Consider the following 19,307-nt stretch of genomic DNA (forward strand, 5'->3'; position numbering starts at 1 on the left):
CACCAGCATCTCTCCATAACCTTTGTTTACTGCAGTCAACCCTGCAGCTAATTACACAACACTTCGTAAGAGTGTATGCAAATGACTGTATGCTACCGCCTTTCCCAATCTGCTTTTTGACAACAAGCTACTGCTGTCCATATTTGTTTACCACCAGCTAAATTTTAATCCCCAAACAGCGACTGTTGATAAAGCAAAAACAAAAAGGAAAGGACAGGTCACTTAATTGAGGACCCTACTAAAAGAGGTTGCCTGTTTTGCTGCAGTGCAGTCACAAAAACAAAAACACTCCACTTCTTTTAGACTGAAACAGCGACCTTAAAACCAAAATAATGACACATATTTCCACAGAAGTTAATTCTCAGCCTAAGGTCATGACACGTGTGAATACTTAAAATGAGGCTCAGTTTTCCGCATGTAGGATTGTGTTCGCTCCACAGTCGTTAAACTACACTAAGCAATGTCACTTCCAGTGAAAAAATCCTCATTAAAAAAATCTGCTGAGAAACTGAGTCCTGCTTTGTTAGTGGTTATGTTCAGCTTATTATTAATTTCCTTCTATGAAGGTCCTTTGACTGTACCTAAAAAATCTTAATTCAAAACGAAACACCGGCCACTGCTGGCATCACTACCTGTCATGTACAACATGCACTTACTGTACAGATTAAGAAAGACTGATTTTAATTGGGGGACAGAGGTTTGAATACTCCTGAGAATTCAAAAGCTGTCTTCTATATAATTAATTAAGGAAGGGGCAAAGGCACTCTTCTCAACTTCAAATGACTCACTGACATTATCTATCAGCTTTGATGAAAAAATTTCAACTGCTGACACCTGTGTTCAATGTCAGCTTACTATAAACTGAAACTGTGCCACTGTCATGATATAAAAGTGTATATAGAAGTCTGGAAGCTCACAAGAGGGTATTTGAACAAAGACTGCATTTACAAAAGGACTCTAGCTTCTGCAGCAGAAAGCCTTGGAAAAACAAACATCTAAAGCATGATATCCCAGAGGAGGCAAAAATGCAGGGTAATAACATCTCTGCTTGTGCATGCGCAAAAACAGTCTAGTTTTCAAGGAAGACAACGTGGATGGATTCTACCTAAACAGACTGTATTAGAATCTTATTTTCTAATCTTGCAGCATCTCATTAATCACTGCTGTTAGGTTCTTGATTATCTCCATTCACAGTGCTAAGTACCTTCTGTCGGCACATTATCTGAGGCACTCCTGCTACTCCTGCCATAAACATCCATCTCAGAAATCCCAATAAATGTTACATTTTCCAGATATGGTCTCTGAGCAGATGTTTCAAGTTCCCTGCTGAGATCTTGACACCAACACATTCATTATTATCATGTTTTCAGGAGGGGCGGCCGATACTCACAGACTGCTGCAGGTCGGGTATGACCAAGCAGATCAGCAGCGAGTCCGAGTCAGTGCTCGGGTCCAGACGCCCGCTGCTGGGCCGCGGCATGGGCTGGAGCTCCTCCCTGGAGCTCTCCGACTCGGACCCCGCAGAGCAGTCGGAGAAGCTCTGGGCCATCTCCTCGCTGGACGTGGGGCTCTGAGGCATGGTCATCTCTCAGTGGAGCCCTGGGGGAAGACATGGGAAGCACTCAGCGAGAGGAGAGCACCTGAGTGCTATAGAAATGCAGATTAAAGACATACTGTAGTCCATGATTCTGGCAAAAGGTTGCTGATACTTGGCCAGTCAAATTACACCCTACCTCCTATAGTCCAGTTGGGTAGTGCACATATTAAGTCATACCGTTACCGAGGTGATAAAAGCACCACATTTTACATGAAGCTTCTTTAGGACCTCTTGGATGATTACAGCCTAGGAGCCCAGCTGAAATATTGAAATTTAATGTCAAATCACTTAAAAACAATATTCATGAAAAACGTTTTTGTTTTTTTCCTCTCAAGTAAAACTTTCAGGGTAATGGCCTTTTAAGACCACTTAAGCTTCCTTTTGTTAATTTGTGCTCAGGCCAGTAGATCTTCCAAATTATAAGTGTAAAATAGAGTTCCAAGACACCTTATACCTTAAAAAAAACTCAAAAAGCCCTGTAGGCTATAGGCTAATATAGGCGGAATTATTAAAAAGCAACAAAAATGTTATGAGATCTTGGTTTCCTCTTTTATTTTTCAATTCGACTAGGTCATTCATATACTGTAGCTACTGAGTTCACAGTTTGGTCATTAGTTTTATGTTAGGCTGCATCACATTAAATCCTATTTGTGTGTGACAGTACAGCTAGATGTACTTTCAGTTATTTTGGTTCTATTCCATGTTACTGGAATGAGTTGCCCAGTCGTCTCCATTCCTGTGATAGTTTTTGGTCTTTCAAGAGGGGTCTAAAGGCATATCTGTTCAACATGCACTTAGTTCAGCTTCTTATGCGTTATGGTTTATATCATATTTTCATTAGGCTGTTGATTGATGTTGTTTTTATTGATATTCTCTTTAATGTAATCTGACCATGCTATTGTTACTGTTATAATATTATTGACTGAATGGACAATATTGTTAATTATTGCTATTTTCCTTCATTTTCATTGTTTAATTCATTAGGCTATTGATTGATTTGACATTGTTGTAACTCATAACCCATAACTATAGATTAGGGTTTCTCAACGGGGGCGTTTGGGCGTTGGTGTTAATCAAAGTTATTCATCACAACGTTTAAGCTTATGACAGCCACAGACCTGTCAACCTGTATGCATTTTGCGTATCGGGCATGCATTTTCACATCAAAATACGCTAGTACGATTTGTTAATGTGGAAAATCGATTAGTCTACATATAGGAGTGAGAAAGTGAGAGAAAGTGACGAGAGAGAAAGTGACGAGACCTAGTGAGAGAAAATGCCAGGTAAATCATAGTGATGGGCCTCTCTTTGTGCTATTTTTGCAGACCTACCTATCAATTGTTTGTTAGGACAGGCTTTAGAGTCTCTCCCTCTCTTTCATTATGCAAAATAGGGCCTACTCATACACTGTAAAATCTAACAGCCATCCTTACTTAAAATGTGTAAAATGTAACTCAGTTTTGGGGGCAGCCGTGGCCCACTGGTTAGCACTCTGGACTTGTAACCGGAGGGTTGCCGGTTCGAGCCCCGACCAGTGGCCGGCGGCTGAAGTGCCCTTGAGTAAGGCACCTAACCCCTCACTGCTCCCCGAGCGCCGCCGTTGTAGCAGGCAGCTCACTGCTCCAGGTTAGTGTGTGCTTCACTGTGTGCTGTGTGTGTTTCACTAATTCACGGATTGGGATAAATGCAGAGACCAAATTTCCCTCAAGGGATCAAAAGAGTATATACGTATACTTATACTAATGCTTGGGTAAAACAATATAAACATGTTACATATAGTGCTTTACTATGCTCTGAAAGTACTGCACTAAGCACCACCAATATTTAGCACTCACCTGGGTGATGCATTGCAGCCATTATGTGCCAGAATGCTCACCAGCCTGAGGTGGAGAGTGAGGTAGCCATGTTGGGAATTTGGCGAGAGGTTCAGGGATCCCCCTAATCTTTCATTTTCACAGTGAGTCAGGAGTTTGTTTCACCGTTGCATTCAAAGGCCCTTTCCTGCAGTTAAATGTATTCATGACATCACAAAGGCAATAGGGGTTGATATTATCCTGACCAGAGAGGAGAGTGCCTTTTAATGGACAGCCACTAACACCACCATTTCCAGCATCAACATACGTTTCCAAGCAGGTCTCCCATCAAAGTACTAAAAAAGGCCACATTTGCTTAGCCTCTGTAATATAGCAGAGACAGGATACCTGTATGGTTTCCAGCTACAGATCTGTGTCTGTCTCTCAGCACTAGTTCTACTCACAGGATTAGTGTGTTTGGATAGTCACTTGATGGGGTGATTTATCAACATAAATTACACATAAATTACACAACAACAGTATATATAGCCTTTAGTGTCACTTATTGTTATATATTGTAATATAAGTTGAATTTCAGTAAAGATTAATATGTGATCCCTTTAAGAAAAATATGTAGGCCGGGACGTATTTACAGTGCAAAATTATAATTTACAGGGCCAATAAAGATTATATTGCTAATACTTTGTATTGAAGCTTTAGTTATGTTCATAAACATAAATAAACATATAAAATGTTAACTTTGGGATTCATTTGAACACTTTATTTTGTGTAGGAACTTAAGCATACAGTATTTCATTGATAATGATATACTTCTAATATGACATGTCACAAAGTTTTTTTTCCGAGGGCTCCTAGGCAAAAATTACACTATAGACCCTAAGGAAACACCATGCAAAATTTGGTGCTTTTATCACCTCGGTAGCGGTATTTTCATTATGCCACCGGACTACTATGGTCCTGAAGCGACATGATGGAATAGCATGTTTCAGCCAGTGCCACTTTATTAGCATCCTGTTTACAGAGCCAGGATTGTTTTTGTTTTTTTAATAAATGCACATTGAACAGAGCCAGAGTAATTAGCTGAAGTGTATTGGATTGTGGACTACTTCTTTAATACTGAAAACAGATCACAAAGTCTCGCTGTTGAGCTTTAACAGTGTTTTTCCTCTTCTGTTTCTGCAGCATTCTTCTGTTTCTGCAGCACGTTTATTCTGAATGGGGACACTGTACCCCTACTCTAACCCTGGGCTTCTCTCCTCCTGCCGTGTTTTGTATCAACACAAGAGAGTGAAAACAGTCAGAGATAATTTAATGTAATTTTGGTCATTTCAGTTCACTGCTGGCAGTGTCCATCCATTTGAAAGCTTCCTGTTTGGCTAGTAGAGAGTGCCAGGTATTTTAGTAGAAAGCGCCAGAGATTATTCATGACAATGTTACATAGTGCAAAATCAAGCATTCTAGGCACACTGGCAGTCATTCTAGCATCAAAATGAGTTTGAAGCTTTTATTTTAAGGTAAAAGAGCTGCATTGTATTCCTTTATAGGAAATAAAAAGATGTGTCAATATTGGCATCTGCAATCGGCCATTGGCCAAAATGACTTTGAAAATATCAGTATATCGAATAGCAGTAGAAATCCAATATTGTGCATCCCTATTCAATATATTCCTAAACCTTCATCTCTCGTGGATGGAGGATTATAAACTGACACTCCCTCCATATCAAACAAGCTTGTCATTTGATCTTGCTCACTCCACAGCACCCTTTCATCCTCAAAGGACTGAGCAAACCAGTTGATTCAACCAGCACTATTCCTTTTGCTATGCTTATTCTGCTGGCATTACTGTCCAGTGAAGGTGTAATCAATACTACTACTAGTACTGAGGAGGACCTTGGGTAAGAGATGCACAATATTGGATTTCTCTCAGTATTTGGTTTACTGAAATTGTCTAACTCATTTTGGCTGGTTGCCGCTGCGATACAGATATATAAACATTTTAAAAAAAAAACATAATTTCCTTAAAAGTGTACTTGAATTATCACTGTTATTGTAATGGCCTATTGCAGAAGGCAGATACATCCATAAAACTTCCATTCTCATTCATTCTACCCTAAAGGTAGACACTCGCTCATGAAAAAAAAGGAAATCATTATTAAATTATACTATTTGACTCAACATTTTTTTTTTAAATTTAGATCTTTTCCTATTTGAACATATGTACAGTATATGATACTTCTTCTGAAACTCTAATAGACAGTGCTGAGTATAGCCTTGCCGATTTACCAGCCAGGCATGTCTGCAGAAATTTTGATAATTTGACAGGAGAGCCGGGACAGTTGAAAACACTTTTTAATTAAACGTAATTTACAAAGCGATCGTACCACACTGAAAGCAAATATTCTGTCACTAGCAACCTACATCTGTCCTCTGTCAAATACAGTTGCATTTTCAGCTTTGAACAAAACCGTTCAGGAATTATTACAGCAAAAGTGGGACGTGTGTAATGTTTCATTCATCCCTCCTGGTTGGGACGATTGAAACAGCATGGGGGATGAATGAAACATACAGTTAAGCCATATAAACTTCTCACAACTTCAACATTTTACAACATATAAATGGTACTCCCAAAAGTTGTTATTTTAGATAAAAGATTGATTTTAGAAGACTGTTGGTGGGCTATACGTCTTAGTTAATGTCTGTTAACAACTCATTGCCATCATCATGAAGTGTGTATGACGCAGTTATTGAAATATCATGCACTATGGATAATTCTGAAATTTCTATAGTTAGAAAAGTATGTTTTCCCATTTATATCACGTGTCTATTGTAGAAAGTGTCATTTTACTAGGTTTTATACGTAGGTTAGGCCCTTGCACATCCATGCAAGTGCCCTTAACAACCGACAGCCTGTGCAGTCTCCATTGGATAACATGGGAAAACTCAACCCCCTACCTGGTTAGGGTTAGCGTTAGGTTTAGAGTTAGGGTTGGGGTAATAGGATTAGGGTTAGAGGTTAGGGTTAGGGTTAGGTTTCATGTGTCATGACAGTGTCATGTGTTCATAACAGTGTCATGTCACTCTTATGTCGATACTGTCAAGTAAAGTGTTACCAATTATTGTATAAACACATTTATTAATTATATACATTATACATATTTGTGCACTTATATAAAATACATGCTGTTACAGCCTGGTTGGACAATGTCAGATCAGCTGTTTCAATTGTCCCGCTATAGACATATGCCATTATAGCCTGTTTTGCTTTCCATGTAAACAAGCATGCTACATGAAAGTCTGGGATTGTGAGGAGCACTAAATTATCTACTGAATAAGCATGAAGTTGAACCTTTACATGAAAAACACTCCTTAATAATAAAAAAATTAAACCGCTAATGAAATTACCTGTTAACCATAACATAACAGGAAGATTTTGGGCTGATAGAAGGAGGTTAACATGCTCTATGTTTTGACCAAAGGAAGTCTGTCATCATTGCACTCAGAGAAAACTGCAATGTTTCATTCATCCCACGTTTCAATCTCGGCTCTCCTCTCAATTTGTCTGTTATCTGCCAATACCGATGTTTGTATCGATAATAAATGGGCATCCTTACTTTTTTGGCGAATACAGAAAGATATATTGTTAGGGCTTTCTGCTTGGTAATATCCTTTTTCCCCTCCGGCATTTTTCGGTGATGAGAACATTGCACTCTTTCACTAGAGTCATTTCTCTCACATTTATCCATAGATCAGAAATGACCAAAAATAACAATCCCATTCTCTTGCGTTTCTCACTTCACACTGGAAGGTGAAAGGACACACAGGTCAAGCTTACCTTCTTATTGCTCTTTATCTTCTGTATTGCCTGGCAACGGATCAGAGGATGGAACAGCACAGCCAAGGAGGAGGTCAGAGAGGACACTCAGACAGACAGCTACCGGTGCCATCCATCCTGCAGCCATTACAATTACATTACGTTGTGCTCAATGCTTGAAAAGTGCTATATAAATAAATATTATTATTATTATATTATTATTATTACAGACAGGCCATTAGTCGACGTTAAGCAGATGTTCTGACTTTACCAAACATGCCATTTTAAATAAGGTAAAGTACAGGGGCAATGAGCCCAAAAGATGTATTGCTTATAATATATTAACCAATCATTTACTAAAAAGTGTTCACCATGAAATGTTTAAGTATGTTGGTGTGTACGTGGTTTTCTAGGATAACAGCTGTTACACAAATGGCCAAAGATAAATGTCTAGTTTTAATCCATCCAGACGACTGAACAACCAGAGCATGAAGGAGACCCAACACTTTTCTGAGTGCATGTGTCTCTGAGAGTAAACCATATCTATCTGGGACACAAGTCTGGAAGTCAGCTGACTAGGCCAACGTCATGAATGTATTCAGCACAGAGCCCCGGCTGTATGTACCCCTACCCCCATTAAAACCACAACCACAGCTCTAGACACCAGAGAATGAGAGAAAGCAAGAGAGAGAGAGAGAGAGAGAGAGTAGTGGCATCATTCATCATACCTGTCAGATACACTTCCCCCACCCATACAAAAACACACCACCAAGAGAGGCCAAAAGCCAAAAAGAAGTCAGCATTCAGCATTCTGTGTTTTCTTTTTTTTCCCGGGTTATACGCAATTAAAGCATGGTTCCCTTATGACTGCTTTAGAGTGGAACCTGTCACTGGGCTTGCTTGTGTCGATGCCTCCCATCACACAGTTGGTTAATACCGGTTTAATACCAAGCGGAGGAGGAATAAGTTTAATTAAAAACATCGGAGGGCTGGAGTTAATTGTCTTGGCTTCTGGTTCAAACCTTTGCTGCTGATACAGTGAATGTAATGGGAAATGTGCTGTTCAACACTCTCCTAATATCCATAGCCCCCAGGTGGATCGTCTTACTCTGCAGAAGCAGGGCAATTACATTGTCTGTGACTCAGAAAGATATTTGGATACATAAATCATGATGAAACACAGACCCCTACGTCTGCGTACATTATCGACCTCCGAGCCTTAAATCCACTACAGTGTCCATTAAAGCCGTCTATGGGAACAGAGGGTCATTGTTTTAGGCCAGAACAGAAGGTTCTATTCTCCACCTGCTACTCATCAAACACCATTGAACCAAAATGCCTTAGTGTGTGGGCTTGGTCATGAGAGTGCATCTCCATTATTCGCTACCTATCGATGCCAGTGGAATGCAACCATCAAATCATTTAACATGATAAAAAAAGTTTTAATAAATTATTATTTTAGAATTGAACAATGCATACATTTTTTAAATGTGATTTGACTAAGTTGGTGACATGAACCGATATTGAACTGAAGTAGAACAGAGATGGGCCATAATAGGGACTCTTCACTGGGGTCACCAGCAAGATGGCATGGGAATTACAACGTACTGAAAATCCCAAATGGTACAGTAGGCTTCCATCCTTTACTACATTGTACTGTAACCAATCACCTTTACACACACTACACAGTACACTATACAGTTCATGGAAATATGATTAAAGAAGAGAATAGGCTAATTTTGAGACATTGTGAATCATTTGATTCCATTTGTCTAAGCCTTTTGTACTTTTGAAAGTGGGGAGGGGCATCGTTTCATCAGAAATAACAAATGTATTAAATGGTAAATTCTTAAGATAAATATGCAGATGTTAAAGTTGAGATTCAAATGGCAACTGTCACATCGACTAATATCATCAACTTAGGTGATATTTCACTCAGCATTGTTTACATGGACAGTGTCTAAGTCACAGTTAGTGTTGGTAGAGATATTTCAGCACTGTTTGCATGGGTGACAAGGTTAGTTAAGATAGGGTACTACTATGCCATGTGCTTGTCTAGAAAATGTGTCAAGAAATCGTTCACAAAAACACTCATCACACTCATACAGTGATAACTGCTAAGATTCCTTGTTATCTGGAAATGGTGACCAAATTAGCATATTGCTCATATTTAAAGAGAGTCAATTGCATAGGCAAATACTTTTGTCAAAACTACTCTCAAAACATTGTAAGAATATGCATGTTTTTTCTCCTCCTCAAGTCAAATATACATAATGTATTTGCCTATAAAGCTTCTAGGACATGAAAGCTGGTTTCAGCACCAGCACATGGACAGCGCCAGAGTGAGTGACAGCATCCTAGGGGGAGTTCTTGAGATGAGCAGACAGAGGCAGCCCTCTCTTAGGGAAACACCTTGCGCAGTATTTCAACAGCACCACAGGACTCCCAGACTTCACTCTGGCCCAGGGGCAGGGATTAGCTTTGAAGCTTTCCCCTTGCCTGAGATGTGAGGCAGCAGGTGAGATGTCTGTTCAGAATGGTTAAAGGCCGAGTGATTGTTGCATAGGGCAGCTCTATCCAGAGCGAGGGATGTTTGCAGTGCAGGGATGTTTTGACACCATAGAAAGAGTTTCAGCCACAGAATGAGCAGATGATGAATGGATGCTTTCCTCCAGGAGGAAAACAACTAGTGCTCTACCAGATACCACGTTGATGATGCGGATAGGGCAAAAAAAGTAAGAACTTTTAAACTGTACAATTTAAAATCAAAAAGTACAATGTATAATGCCCCAGTAACAGACTAACAAACCACATATACATAACTGGAACCAGTTATCTAATGTGGGAGGGTGCCACTGAATTAAGCTAATACTTAAACTGTACCAACTCATTACTCTTTCCAATGTTTTCCAACATTTTTAAATCCATTACCAGTTCCATTACATCCTAACATTAACAATAACATTAACTTCCTTTTTGTGGTTTTGTTTCTTGGTTATATATTTTTCTTTTCTGCTTTGAAACCACAAACATCCGACCCCACGCCGCATCACGCTAAATCGTAATGAATTTGCGGCCCTCCTTCTCACTGCGTGAGCATGTTTTTTTCATCTAGGCCAGGCTCACATCTCTGTGCGAGCCGAGCGAGCTGAGGAGCCGAGGCAGTGGCGCCCAGGGGAGCGCGAAGGGAAGAGACACATCACTCAGCCTCAATGAGCGCAGCGCTGCCCTGAATCTTTGTCTGCGCCAGCCATCCACCCCAGGTGCCACGCAGCAGTAAATAGGCCAGCGAGCCCAGAGAACAGTGGCCATTTCTCCGTCAGGCTCTCTTTCTCAGACAACTCCAAATTGCTCTTGAGTGCCATGTAGATCTTAAACTGTCGTGTATATCAAGTTAACGAAACCCGATGGAGCGATAGAGTGCAGCGTGAAACCCACTGTCCAGACACATGAAATATTTTAGTCAAGCCAATTCTGGTTTTATGGCTTCAAGTAAATTATTGTCCATCAACCAATCAAAATTGGCTTTAAATCCACTGTTGCTCCACATTTCTGTTCTAGATGACAAAACATACTGCATACAGTACTGCAGGGCTCTCATCTGTGACGTTAGAGCTTGATTATTCTCTTCATGGTTTCTTTGGAAGCCCTCAGAGATGTTCTGCGCAAAGAGTAACCCAACCTTTGGAGAAGTGTCTTTCAGTCATTTGTGTGAGACTGGCTAAAGGACACCATTGTGAAGAATAAGTTAGAATGCTGACTGCTGAGGTATTTGTAGAGATAATTACAAGGGCATTGATTGTATGGAGTTTACACTTCTTATTCCAAAACTGGAATCTAAGACATGATAGCTTCAGCGAAAGTTCTACTAGGAAGACTCGTAGTGTAGCCTTTACTCCTCCCATACTTTCACGGAGCCAATCTTAGCTTTGCCTACTTTTCAGGAAAGCCCTGCAATCTGATCATTCACTCATTCAATCAGCGCTAGTCTATAGGAATTCAGTGGGCACTTTAAATCTGTTCCACCTAACACTTCTTCTGCTTCTCAGTACGCCAACTTTGACATCCCCTCCACCTCCCCTCCAGCCACCACTGCCAGCAGTCCATGTCCATCGGGCATGGCTTGCCTACCACATCATGGGGGGGGGGGGGGGGGGCTCCCTGCCCCTGGCTTCATCCATCGGCAGGAGAAGAGATCCGCTCATCGCTGGACGGATCCGAGACGGGGCCATGCTTGTATCCAAGCCGTTCCTTTACTAATTAAATGGTTAACTGATTCTATTCTGTCTACTTAGTCTTCTGGTAGAACTGATTTACCTGGAGTAAAGACTGCAAGGCCAAAAATAGAAAACTAGGATACCACTGGTGTCTACCCAAGCATAGTCAGTGTTTAAAATCAGGCATGAAGTCCCTCCCCTCAGTGACATAATTTCTAGTGAGATCTGTTGGATGTTAGAGTGAGTGGGAAACCTAAGCAACAGTCATTTCAACTGGCCTGCTCCGATATATCACGCTTATAAACAAATGTCATAAATCTACATATTACAAATAGTGTATTAGAAATGAATTCAAGTGCATGGGCAGGATATATTTGCAGCAGCAGTTTAAGAAATTGATAGATAGAACAATCCTTATTCAAGCACTCCTGTTAGGAGACAGACAAGAAGCTCAATAACAGTGGCTTTGACAGGTTGGAGAACAAAGCTTTGATAAGTAATGTGGATGCTGGTCCAATTATCAACTACCAGCAACAGCAATATCAAAGTACAGTACAGTATGTTGCCAGTCCATTCTTATGACAAAAAATGCACCCCTTGCGATATCATCTCACACCAGGAAAACAGAGTCAAAACGTCAACAGATATGAGGGAGGGCTCTAGAGAGGGGGGGGGTTCAGACAGGTACACTGACAACCCTTGAAAGGTTGAAGGCCACAGTCTCCACAGGAAAGAAACACAAAGAGAATGCATACCAATGACTGTAAAAAGTACAGGCGTCAGGCATCGGGCGCTTACTTTATGAAGAAAGGAAGCCAAAGTTGGTCGGACATATCTGCACAACTGCAGCCTGAGCAATAAGTGCTTTTTGCAACCAGAGCATACAGTATGCATTAAACAATAAATCTGTCAAGTCTTGCCAGAACCAACCATAAATCTTTTTATTTTTTATTTCTCCACCTTTCACATGCTTCTCTGATATTATACAGCATATCTTGATTGCCTGGAATTAGAGGGGTTTTTTTTTGTTTTTTTTAAAAAGATGTTTAGTTAATGGCTCAATCTCACTACTTTAATTGGTTTTAGTGTTAGAGTATACGTTCTGCCAAATGTGGCTCTGTTGTAATGTCTATTACATGGTAGGAGTTGAACACAACAATCCACGCAGAGTCCAGGCAACATCTCCTATCTGCAGCTAAGTAACAGAACACCTACACATTTCCTTTTCAAAACTATGATTGACGGACGCTGCTGTCAGAGACATTTATACTGCTATTTCCAACACTGTGTTTGCTGATCTTTGACCCCTATTGTACTCGGGTACCATTTTTGTTTGTTACTTGTGGCTGCAAGTAAAACTCTCTCTCTCTCTCTCTCTCTCTCTCTCTCTCTCTCTCTCTCTCTCTCTCTCTCTCTCTCTGCTCTAAGCGCGACATTCTGAAGAACACATACTGACGTCCATATCTACAGTGGATATAAGGATAATGTTTCTGGTCAAATTCTGGTCACATTCTCATGCATCACAAAATCCAAATGGGAAAAGAGAAAATCTCTTTCTTGTACTTTCCCAAAGAAAATCTCAGAAAATTGCCTTAGAGCATTTTCTTCCTCCAAAATGGTGTGAAAATATTGGAGCCTCTCATAACAACCACTACAGTACTGGGTCAAGAAATACTGCAGTATCTGTGTGCACTGCAAAACAAACAAGGCAGGGGGTTATGGTAGCTCCAGTTAAAGCAGAGTAGAGTACGTAAAGGAGTACATGATATCTAGTCCTATGAAGTGTCCGCAATGGTTCTCTCCATAAAATATTCAGACTTAATGATGTGTTAGATGCATCCACTTGTCCTACAGTGAATTCACAAAATGATCTCTCTCACTTATGCTTTTTTGCATGCATGTGTGTGTGTGTGTGTGTGTGTGTGTGTGTGTGTGTGTGTGTGTGTGTGTGTGTGTGTGTGTGTGTAAGAGAGAGAGAGAGAGAAAAAGTATTTTTCTGTAATATGTAGGGGTAATACAGTGTCTGCACAATAGAATACACCATATCTAAAGAGTGTGAGTGTATGATGGTATATGGTATTTGGTATATGGATGGTAAATGGCATAATGGCATATAAGCCACTGACCGTCTCTCTGTGAGTGTGTGTATGAACGTACGTTTATTTGTGTGCGTGTGTGTGTGTGTGTGTTTGTTGTTTATCAGTAGTTCTAACAGCAGGCTCCTCATGTATGTGTTGGGGGTGTTGGCCACTCACTGGGTGAATGCTACCCGCAGTGATCCAGCACAGGCTCTCTTCTCACCCTCCCTCTTCTCTCTACCTCTCTATCTCCCTCTCTGTCTTTTCCTCTCTCACTCACTCAGACACAAATGCAGTGCTCAATGTCTCATTCAGCAATCACACCGCTGGCAATCAGTTACTCTTCACAGCAGATGTTATTAATACATCATTAGTATGATTAAAAATGTATACCATTGCTTTGATTTGAATTTTTTGTACTTTTCCATGAAGCATCAGGCATTTACATTTAGAGAACCGAGCCAGTCCATTTTGGGTAAAAATTAGCCCAGTGCATGTGATGGGTGTGAAGTTTTCTGGAGGATGGGGAACATACAGAGGCATTTTAAACCTACATATATATGGGCTCAATGACGGCTCTTTCTGGTTGCTATGGAGTCGCCGTGTGATATGCCCAGGAGACCCCAGCCAGTACAGTAGCGGGAAAAAGCTCCATGTATGCATAATATCACATGCCTGAATAATGCTGACCTAAAAAAACACACATCACCTGAGAAACAAGCAGATTATTATATCACTCTGCCACTGCTGTTGTTGCCGTAAAAAACCATTCACAGCAACATCAAAAACAAATTGACTACCACTTCAGAAGCGAGAGAGGACAAGCTCAGAACTTAGAGTACACCCAAAGCAAAAGAGAGTCAAGAGCAGCGGCTGATCAATAGGAATTTTATTTCTTTCAGAAAAGCAAAGAATGTAGCTCTCATTATTGTTGCCTGTCTGTATCTTGCAAAGTCCAGTGATGAAAAAAACCTTCAATGAAAGTCAAATGTGTCGGTTTAGATAAAGTGCCTATAACATCATTCCTCTCACTTCACATGATGCTACCTACACACTGGTCATAAGGAAATGCAATAAGAGTGTTCCTTTCTGTAATTTAGTAATCATAAACAATTTCACTTGTGGCACAATTGCACTTTGTCAGCATACATCTGGGGTATATATATATATATATATATATATATATATATATATATATATATATATATATATATATATATATATATGGAGCATCATGCTGTGACGAGAACCACTATAGTCTTCATCTTGCATCTATATACAGCATAACCCACCAAGAGGAGAATATATGGATTTTCCCAGTCTGGTCATATTTACAACAATCTTGGAAAGAGTTGTTTCATTTCACCAGTATAATTCAGCACCTAAGCAATTTTCAAAAAAGTGGAATGTGGAATGGATACCAAAGATAAATTGACCCCATTGTTGATAAGATGGGGTTTGATCCAGTATTCACCATTTCACCTCCCTACAGAAACTGCTCAGAAAAAAAATAAAGTGGACCTGAATTCCACATTAGAATTCCCTGCTTCCAGTAATTATGACTGAGGTAATTGGGCCTCCGTGGTAGTCAATGATAAGCTCCAGGAGGCGAGAACTGTGGCAGAGAAAGTGTAGTGTCCATAGGTATCAAGGAGCATTTTCTGTGTGCTAGATGGGTCTAATGAGGTCGTAAAAACAATGCAGTGCTCTATGACAAAATGGAAGCAAAGTTTTCGCCATTTGGACGTTGTCTATTTGCGATTGCAATTTGTACCATTTACAAACCAAAGTTTCCTGCTGAGAAAGTATGTGTAACTATCGAGGTACAAACCTGCTACGCACATTTAGGAAACACATTGTGTAGCCTAGGTTACATTTAAACATGAAGCGTCTGAGGAAGTTTTCCTCTTGACACTTTCTCATACTGTAATGCACCAGCAAGATGTAACAGTAGCCTACTAGAAATGGTTGGTCTGAAAGCCAAAATGCTTACCTGTCCAGTCCTTGCTGTACTTTTTCCTGCCTTGAAAAATGTAAATCTTCCAAACAAGACAAAAAAGTAAAACCATTCGAGTTCCCGATAACGCCGAGTTTTTTTCTTTTCCAAAACAAAGAGTGAGATGCTACCTTCCGAGAGCGCGGTTTGAGGGGAACGGCTTTTCTCCGCATCACAAGCAGGAGGCGGTGGCTATGTGTGGCTGAGTGTATGTGTGCAGCTGTTGCAGTCGATGCAGGAGGGAGGGAGAGAAAATATCAATTGGCACATGGACTTAACAAACAGCTCTGAGCGGATGCTGCCGATTGGAGGAGGAGCCGAGGGATGTCGCCGGCCGCAGAGTCCTTGTAATTACCAGTTTGTGTGGACACGTACGGGTTCAAGTGACGCACAAATGTGACATGTTGGCTTTTTACTACTCTGTGTACCATTATTTTTTGCCTTTGGGTCAACAACTCCAATATATGGCCAATGTGCAGGATCAAATGATATTAAAAGCACCTATGACTGCCTATGGGCTAAATTAATGACCACCTCCTCCTTCCCCCACACACTGCTCCCAAGAGGGGATTCGTGGGCGCATAAATCATTTGCACCCTCAGATGCCTTCACCTTCATTTGTCTTTGACTCCTCTGGCAGCTGGAACTGGGTCAGAAGCAACTCGCACAGCAGCAGGCATCAGACTACCAGGTCTGGCACCATGACCTTCTGGTACACTGCACAAAAAAATCATCTTCTCGGATCACAGTAGCAGCAGAGAAACAGGCCTGCTAGGGGATTTATACATGGAAACATCATATACTGTTGGCATGGACCAGCAGGTTTGGAGGCAACGTTCTGTGTGCAATGGGCAGTCATGAAAGGTTAGGGAAGCCGAGAAATGTTTCTGAGTTATGGTTTCTAAAAATACTGTAGCTGTCGACAAATAGTTTGACATTAAGACTGTGTTGTAAGTTCAAAGGGATTCATTTGTAAAACATTGAGTGTTTGTGTGGAATGTGGGTAGAAGTGTTTGACATCTGATGACAGGATCGACCCAGCTGGGTCTCAGTAATATGTTTCCCTTGGTAAGACTTCCATGACAGATGGATTGGGAAAGAATCTATAAAACATATTTTATGCCATCAAGAGACTGATAGCTCTGTCCTAGATTTTGCAGACCCATTTTCTGATTGTTTCACACTGATTGAAGCCTATTGATTGTGAAATCTCAAAAATTGGGGAAAAGAGGCTCAGATTAATTGATTCAAACTCTTGTAAACATGATTCACTGAGCGACATCGTATTCACTTGCAATCATCATTCGTTATTTACTTTCACCACTTGAACAAAAACACAAGGGTCCTTGTGGGAGTTCTTCTATCAGCCAAACCTCTATTGGTGGGGATGGTCCTTTTTTGCCACCCAGTGGACACATTGGGTGCAATACCATTTAGTCAATGTGTGATTTAAAATCCATCCATGTATATCCAATTTTGGGGGGAAATAACCACAACAACAGACTTTGTTGAAAAGTAAACGTTTGACATATCTTCAGTTTATTCAGTAATTTGCCAAAATTTGGAACAGGCATGTCACGAAGATGTTCATGATGATGACAAATGGGCATGAGAAGTACCAAACAACACAGCTGAAAGACACGGGGGAACACCACAACAGACAAGGAACCAGAGGTGCACGAGTAGCTGACAGAAGGGGAGGGCCTGGCGTTTAGAAGCACTTCCGGTGGACAATAGAGGGTCCGGCCTCCTCATACTCATCCTTGCTGATCCACATCTGCTGGAAAGTGGACAGGGAGGCCAAGATGGAGCCACCGATCCATACGGAGTACTTACGCTCAGGGGGGGCAATCATCTGTAAGACAACACATACATGAGCGCTCAGGTTCAGTTAACAGCAGTCCACAGCCTTACACTGACTGAGAAATCAGAGTGCACAGCAGACTGCATCTGGATTAATGAAATTGCAAATTAACCAAATTAACATAATGCAATGCAACCATGAACTGAGTCATGGCACACTGTTTACAGATAATTACATGGAAATTCATCAATACTGCTGCAGGCTTCTCTCAGTGGGGGATGGAAATAGTTGTTTTCTGTGAGCTGTAAGTTCCTGTGTTGTTTGGAAATATGCTATGATCTCTCCAAATATAAACACAATTTCCTCAAACTACTTTAATCAAGTCAGCAGTTTTTGAAACTATAATCACTGGGAAACAGATTGATTGATGGCATTTACACAGGCTACAGTACATAAAGGAACTAATGTAACTAACTGCTTTTCCCTATCAAGCTAAATAATTTCTTTGATATTTTTATTTTCATTTTCTGTCTGCAATTGCAAAACAAATGTATGGTGTCTGTGAGTCCTTTCAGTTTTTTGGAAAAAAATAAATTGCTTTGGCAGTAATCCTCAGTGTATTTAAAATAGCTGAGTAATATATGATTCTGTACCTTAATCTTCATGGTGCTGGGGGCCAGGGCAGTGATCTCCTTCTGCATGCGGTCACCGATACCAGGGTACATGGTGGTACCACCAGACAGGACGTTGTTGGCGTACAGATCCTTACGGATGTCAATGTCACACTTCATGATGCCGTTGTACGTGGTCTCATGGATTCCAGCAGACTCCATACCTGGATGTGGAAACGGCAAAGACAGCAACTGACGTACAGTAAAACAGCAAGAACATTCAGAAATCATGACAAACAATAGACCTACACCCAATGTGAAATTAGAATTAAGTTACGCTACATTTGGTTTGGAATGAATGATGTGTAAGCAAAATGTTCCCAGGTCCTGGAATGTTTCTACAGATGGGAAAGTAATGGGTGTTTAGAATCAATGAATAAGACTATCTTGACTCCCCCATAAATAGATCTATGGCCTGCAGTCACACTACACCATCTTTTTTCCAAATGAGCTCAGCTAAGAGGTGATCTGTCACCCTGTCACCTTTTTTAATGCTATGGCTTTAAGAGAAATGTAAAAGTACAGAAACTTTCAGCTCACTTTCAGGGCAAAACACTTTGACTTCTATTAAATCCCTTTGAGACTTGAAATGTAGGCTACCGTCAAAAGCTGAATCATATTGTTTTCCCATCTAGAGTTGTGATAGAGGTGTGTGATTGAGAATTATTCATTGAATACATATTTCAATTTAACTGCGGTTTTCGCTGTGGCTGTAGCTTTAAACCAAATGCATTACGGATAGTGCTGAGGAATCAAAAAACTCAAAAGATCATCAAATTATGACGGATGTTAAGTTATTCCTGAAATCTATTTGCTACTTGATGCTTGTGTACACTCACATCCATCTTTAGAGAAAGTAGAAGCAGATTACAGCTTTACTGCTAACCCCATTTCGTTAAGACCAGACATTACTAACCAATAAAGGAGGGCTGGAAAAGAGTTTCTGGGCAACGGAATCTCTCGTTTCCAATGGTGATGACCTGGCCGTCGGGCAACTCATATGATTTCTCCAGGGAGGAGGAGGAGGCAGCGGTGGCCATCTCGTTCTCAAAGTCCAGGGCCACGTAGCACAACTTCTCCTTGATGTCGCGGACAATCTCTCTCTCGGCTGTAAAAGGTAAAACAGAGTTTGTGTCTTTATCTAGACAGAGTTCCAGTGCAACATAACATGTCAATGTCTGCTTGATATAAGTGCTCAAGGTTGCTGCATTGCAAGAGTGCAGTTCCACGTATTCACCAGGAGGTGGCGACTCTCACCACATAAACAACAGCAGTTGTTGGTAGTTCTACTGTTTACTATTAACTCATCCTGTATCATG

General features: G+C 40.7%; 2 protein-coding genes across 6 annotated transcripts in view; both read right to left on the reverse strand.

The window, feature by feature from the left end:
- The window catches only part of shank2b (SH3 and multiple ankyrin repeat domains 2b), an 85,522-nt gene extending 69,846 nt beyond the window's left edge, over window positions 1–15,676 (reverse strand). For 4 of the 5 annotated variants that reach the window (XM_042110805.1, XM_042110804.1, XM_042110803.1 and 1 more), the window contains exons 1-3: window positions 15,511–15,676; window positions 7,244–7,360; window positions 1,391–1,599 (exon numbers count right to left, since the gene is read on the reverse strand). In XM_042110805.1, coding sequence (XP_041966739.1) covers window positions 1,391–1,585 — 195 coding nt within the window. In that variant the 5' untranslated portion in view covers window positions 1,586–1,599; window positions 7,244–7,360; window positions 15,511–15,676. Of the gene's footprint in view, window positions 1–1,390; window positions 1,600–1,733; window positions 1,856–3,432; window positions 3,828–7,243; window positions 7,361–15,510 lie in introns of those variants that run through there. The other variant, XM_042110802.1, reaches the window with a different exon arrangement.
- Window positions 15,677–17,017: 1,341 nt separating this feature from the next.
- Window positions 17,018–19,307, reverse strand: part of acte1 (actin, epsilon 1) — a 5,093-nt gene continuing 2,803 nt past the window's right edge. Inside the window, exons 7-9 of the mRNA XM_042110509.1 lie at window positions 18,905–19,096; window positions 17,971–18,152; window positions 17,018–17,368 (exon numbers count right to left, since the gene is read on the reverse strand). Of these exons, the coding sequence (XP_041966443.1) occupies window positions 17,225–17,368; window positions 17,971–18,152; window positions 18,905–19,096 (518 nt within the window). The 3' untranslated portion in view covers window positions 17,018–17,224. The remainder of the gene's footprint in view (window positions 17,369–17,970; window positions 18,153–18,904; window positions 19,097–19,307) is intronic.

This window comes from Alosa sapidissima, chromosome 11, assembly GCF_018492685.1.
Source record: "Alosa sapidissima isolate fAloSap1 chromosome 11, fAloSap1.pri, whole genome shotgun sequence".
NCBI classification, from domain to species: domain Eukaryota; kingdom Metazoa; phylum Chordata; class Actinopteri; order Clupeiformes; family Clupeidae; genus Alosa; species Alosa sapidissima.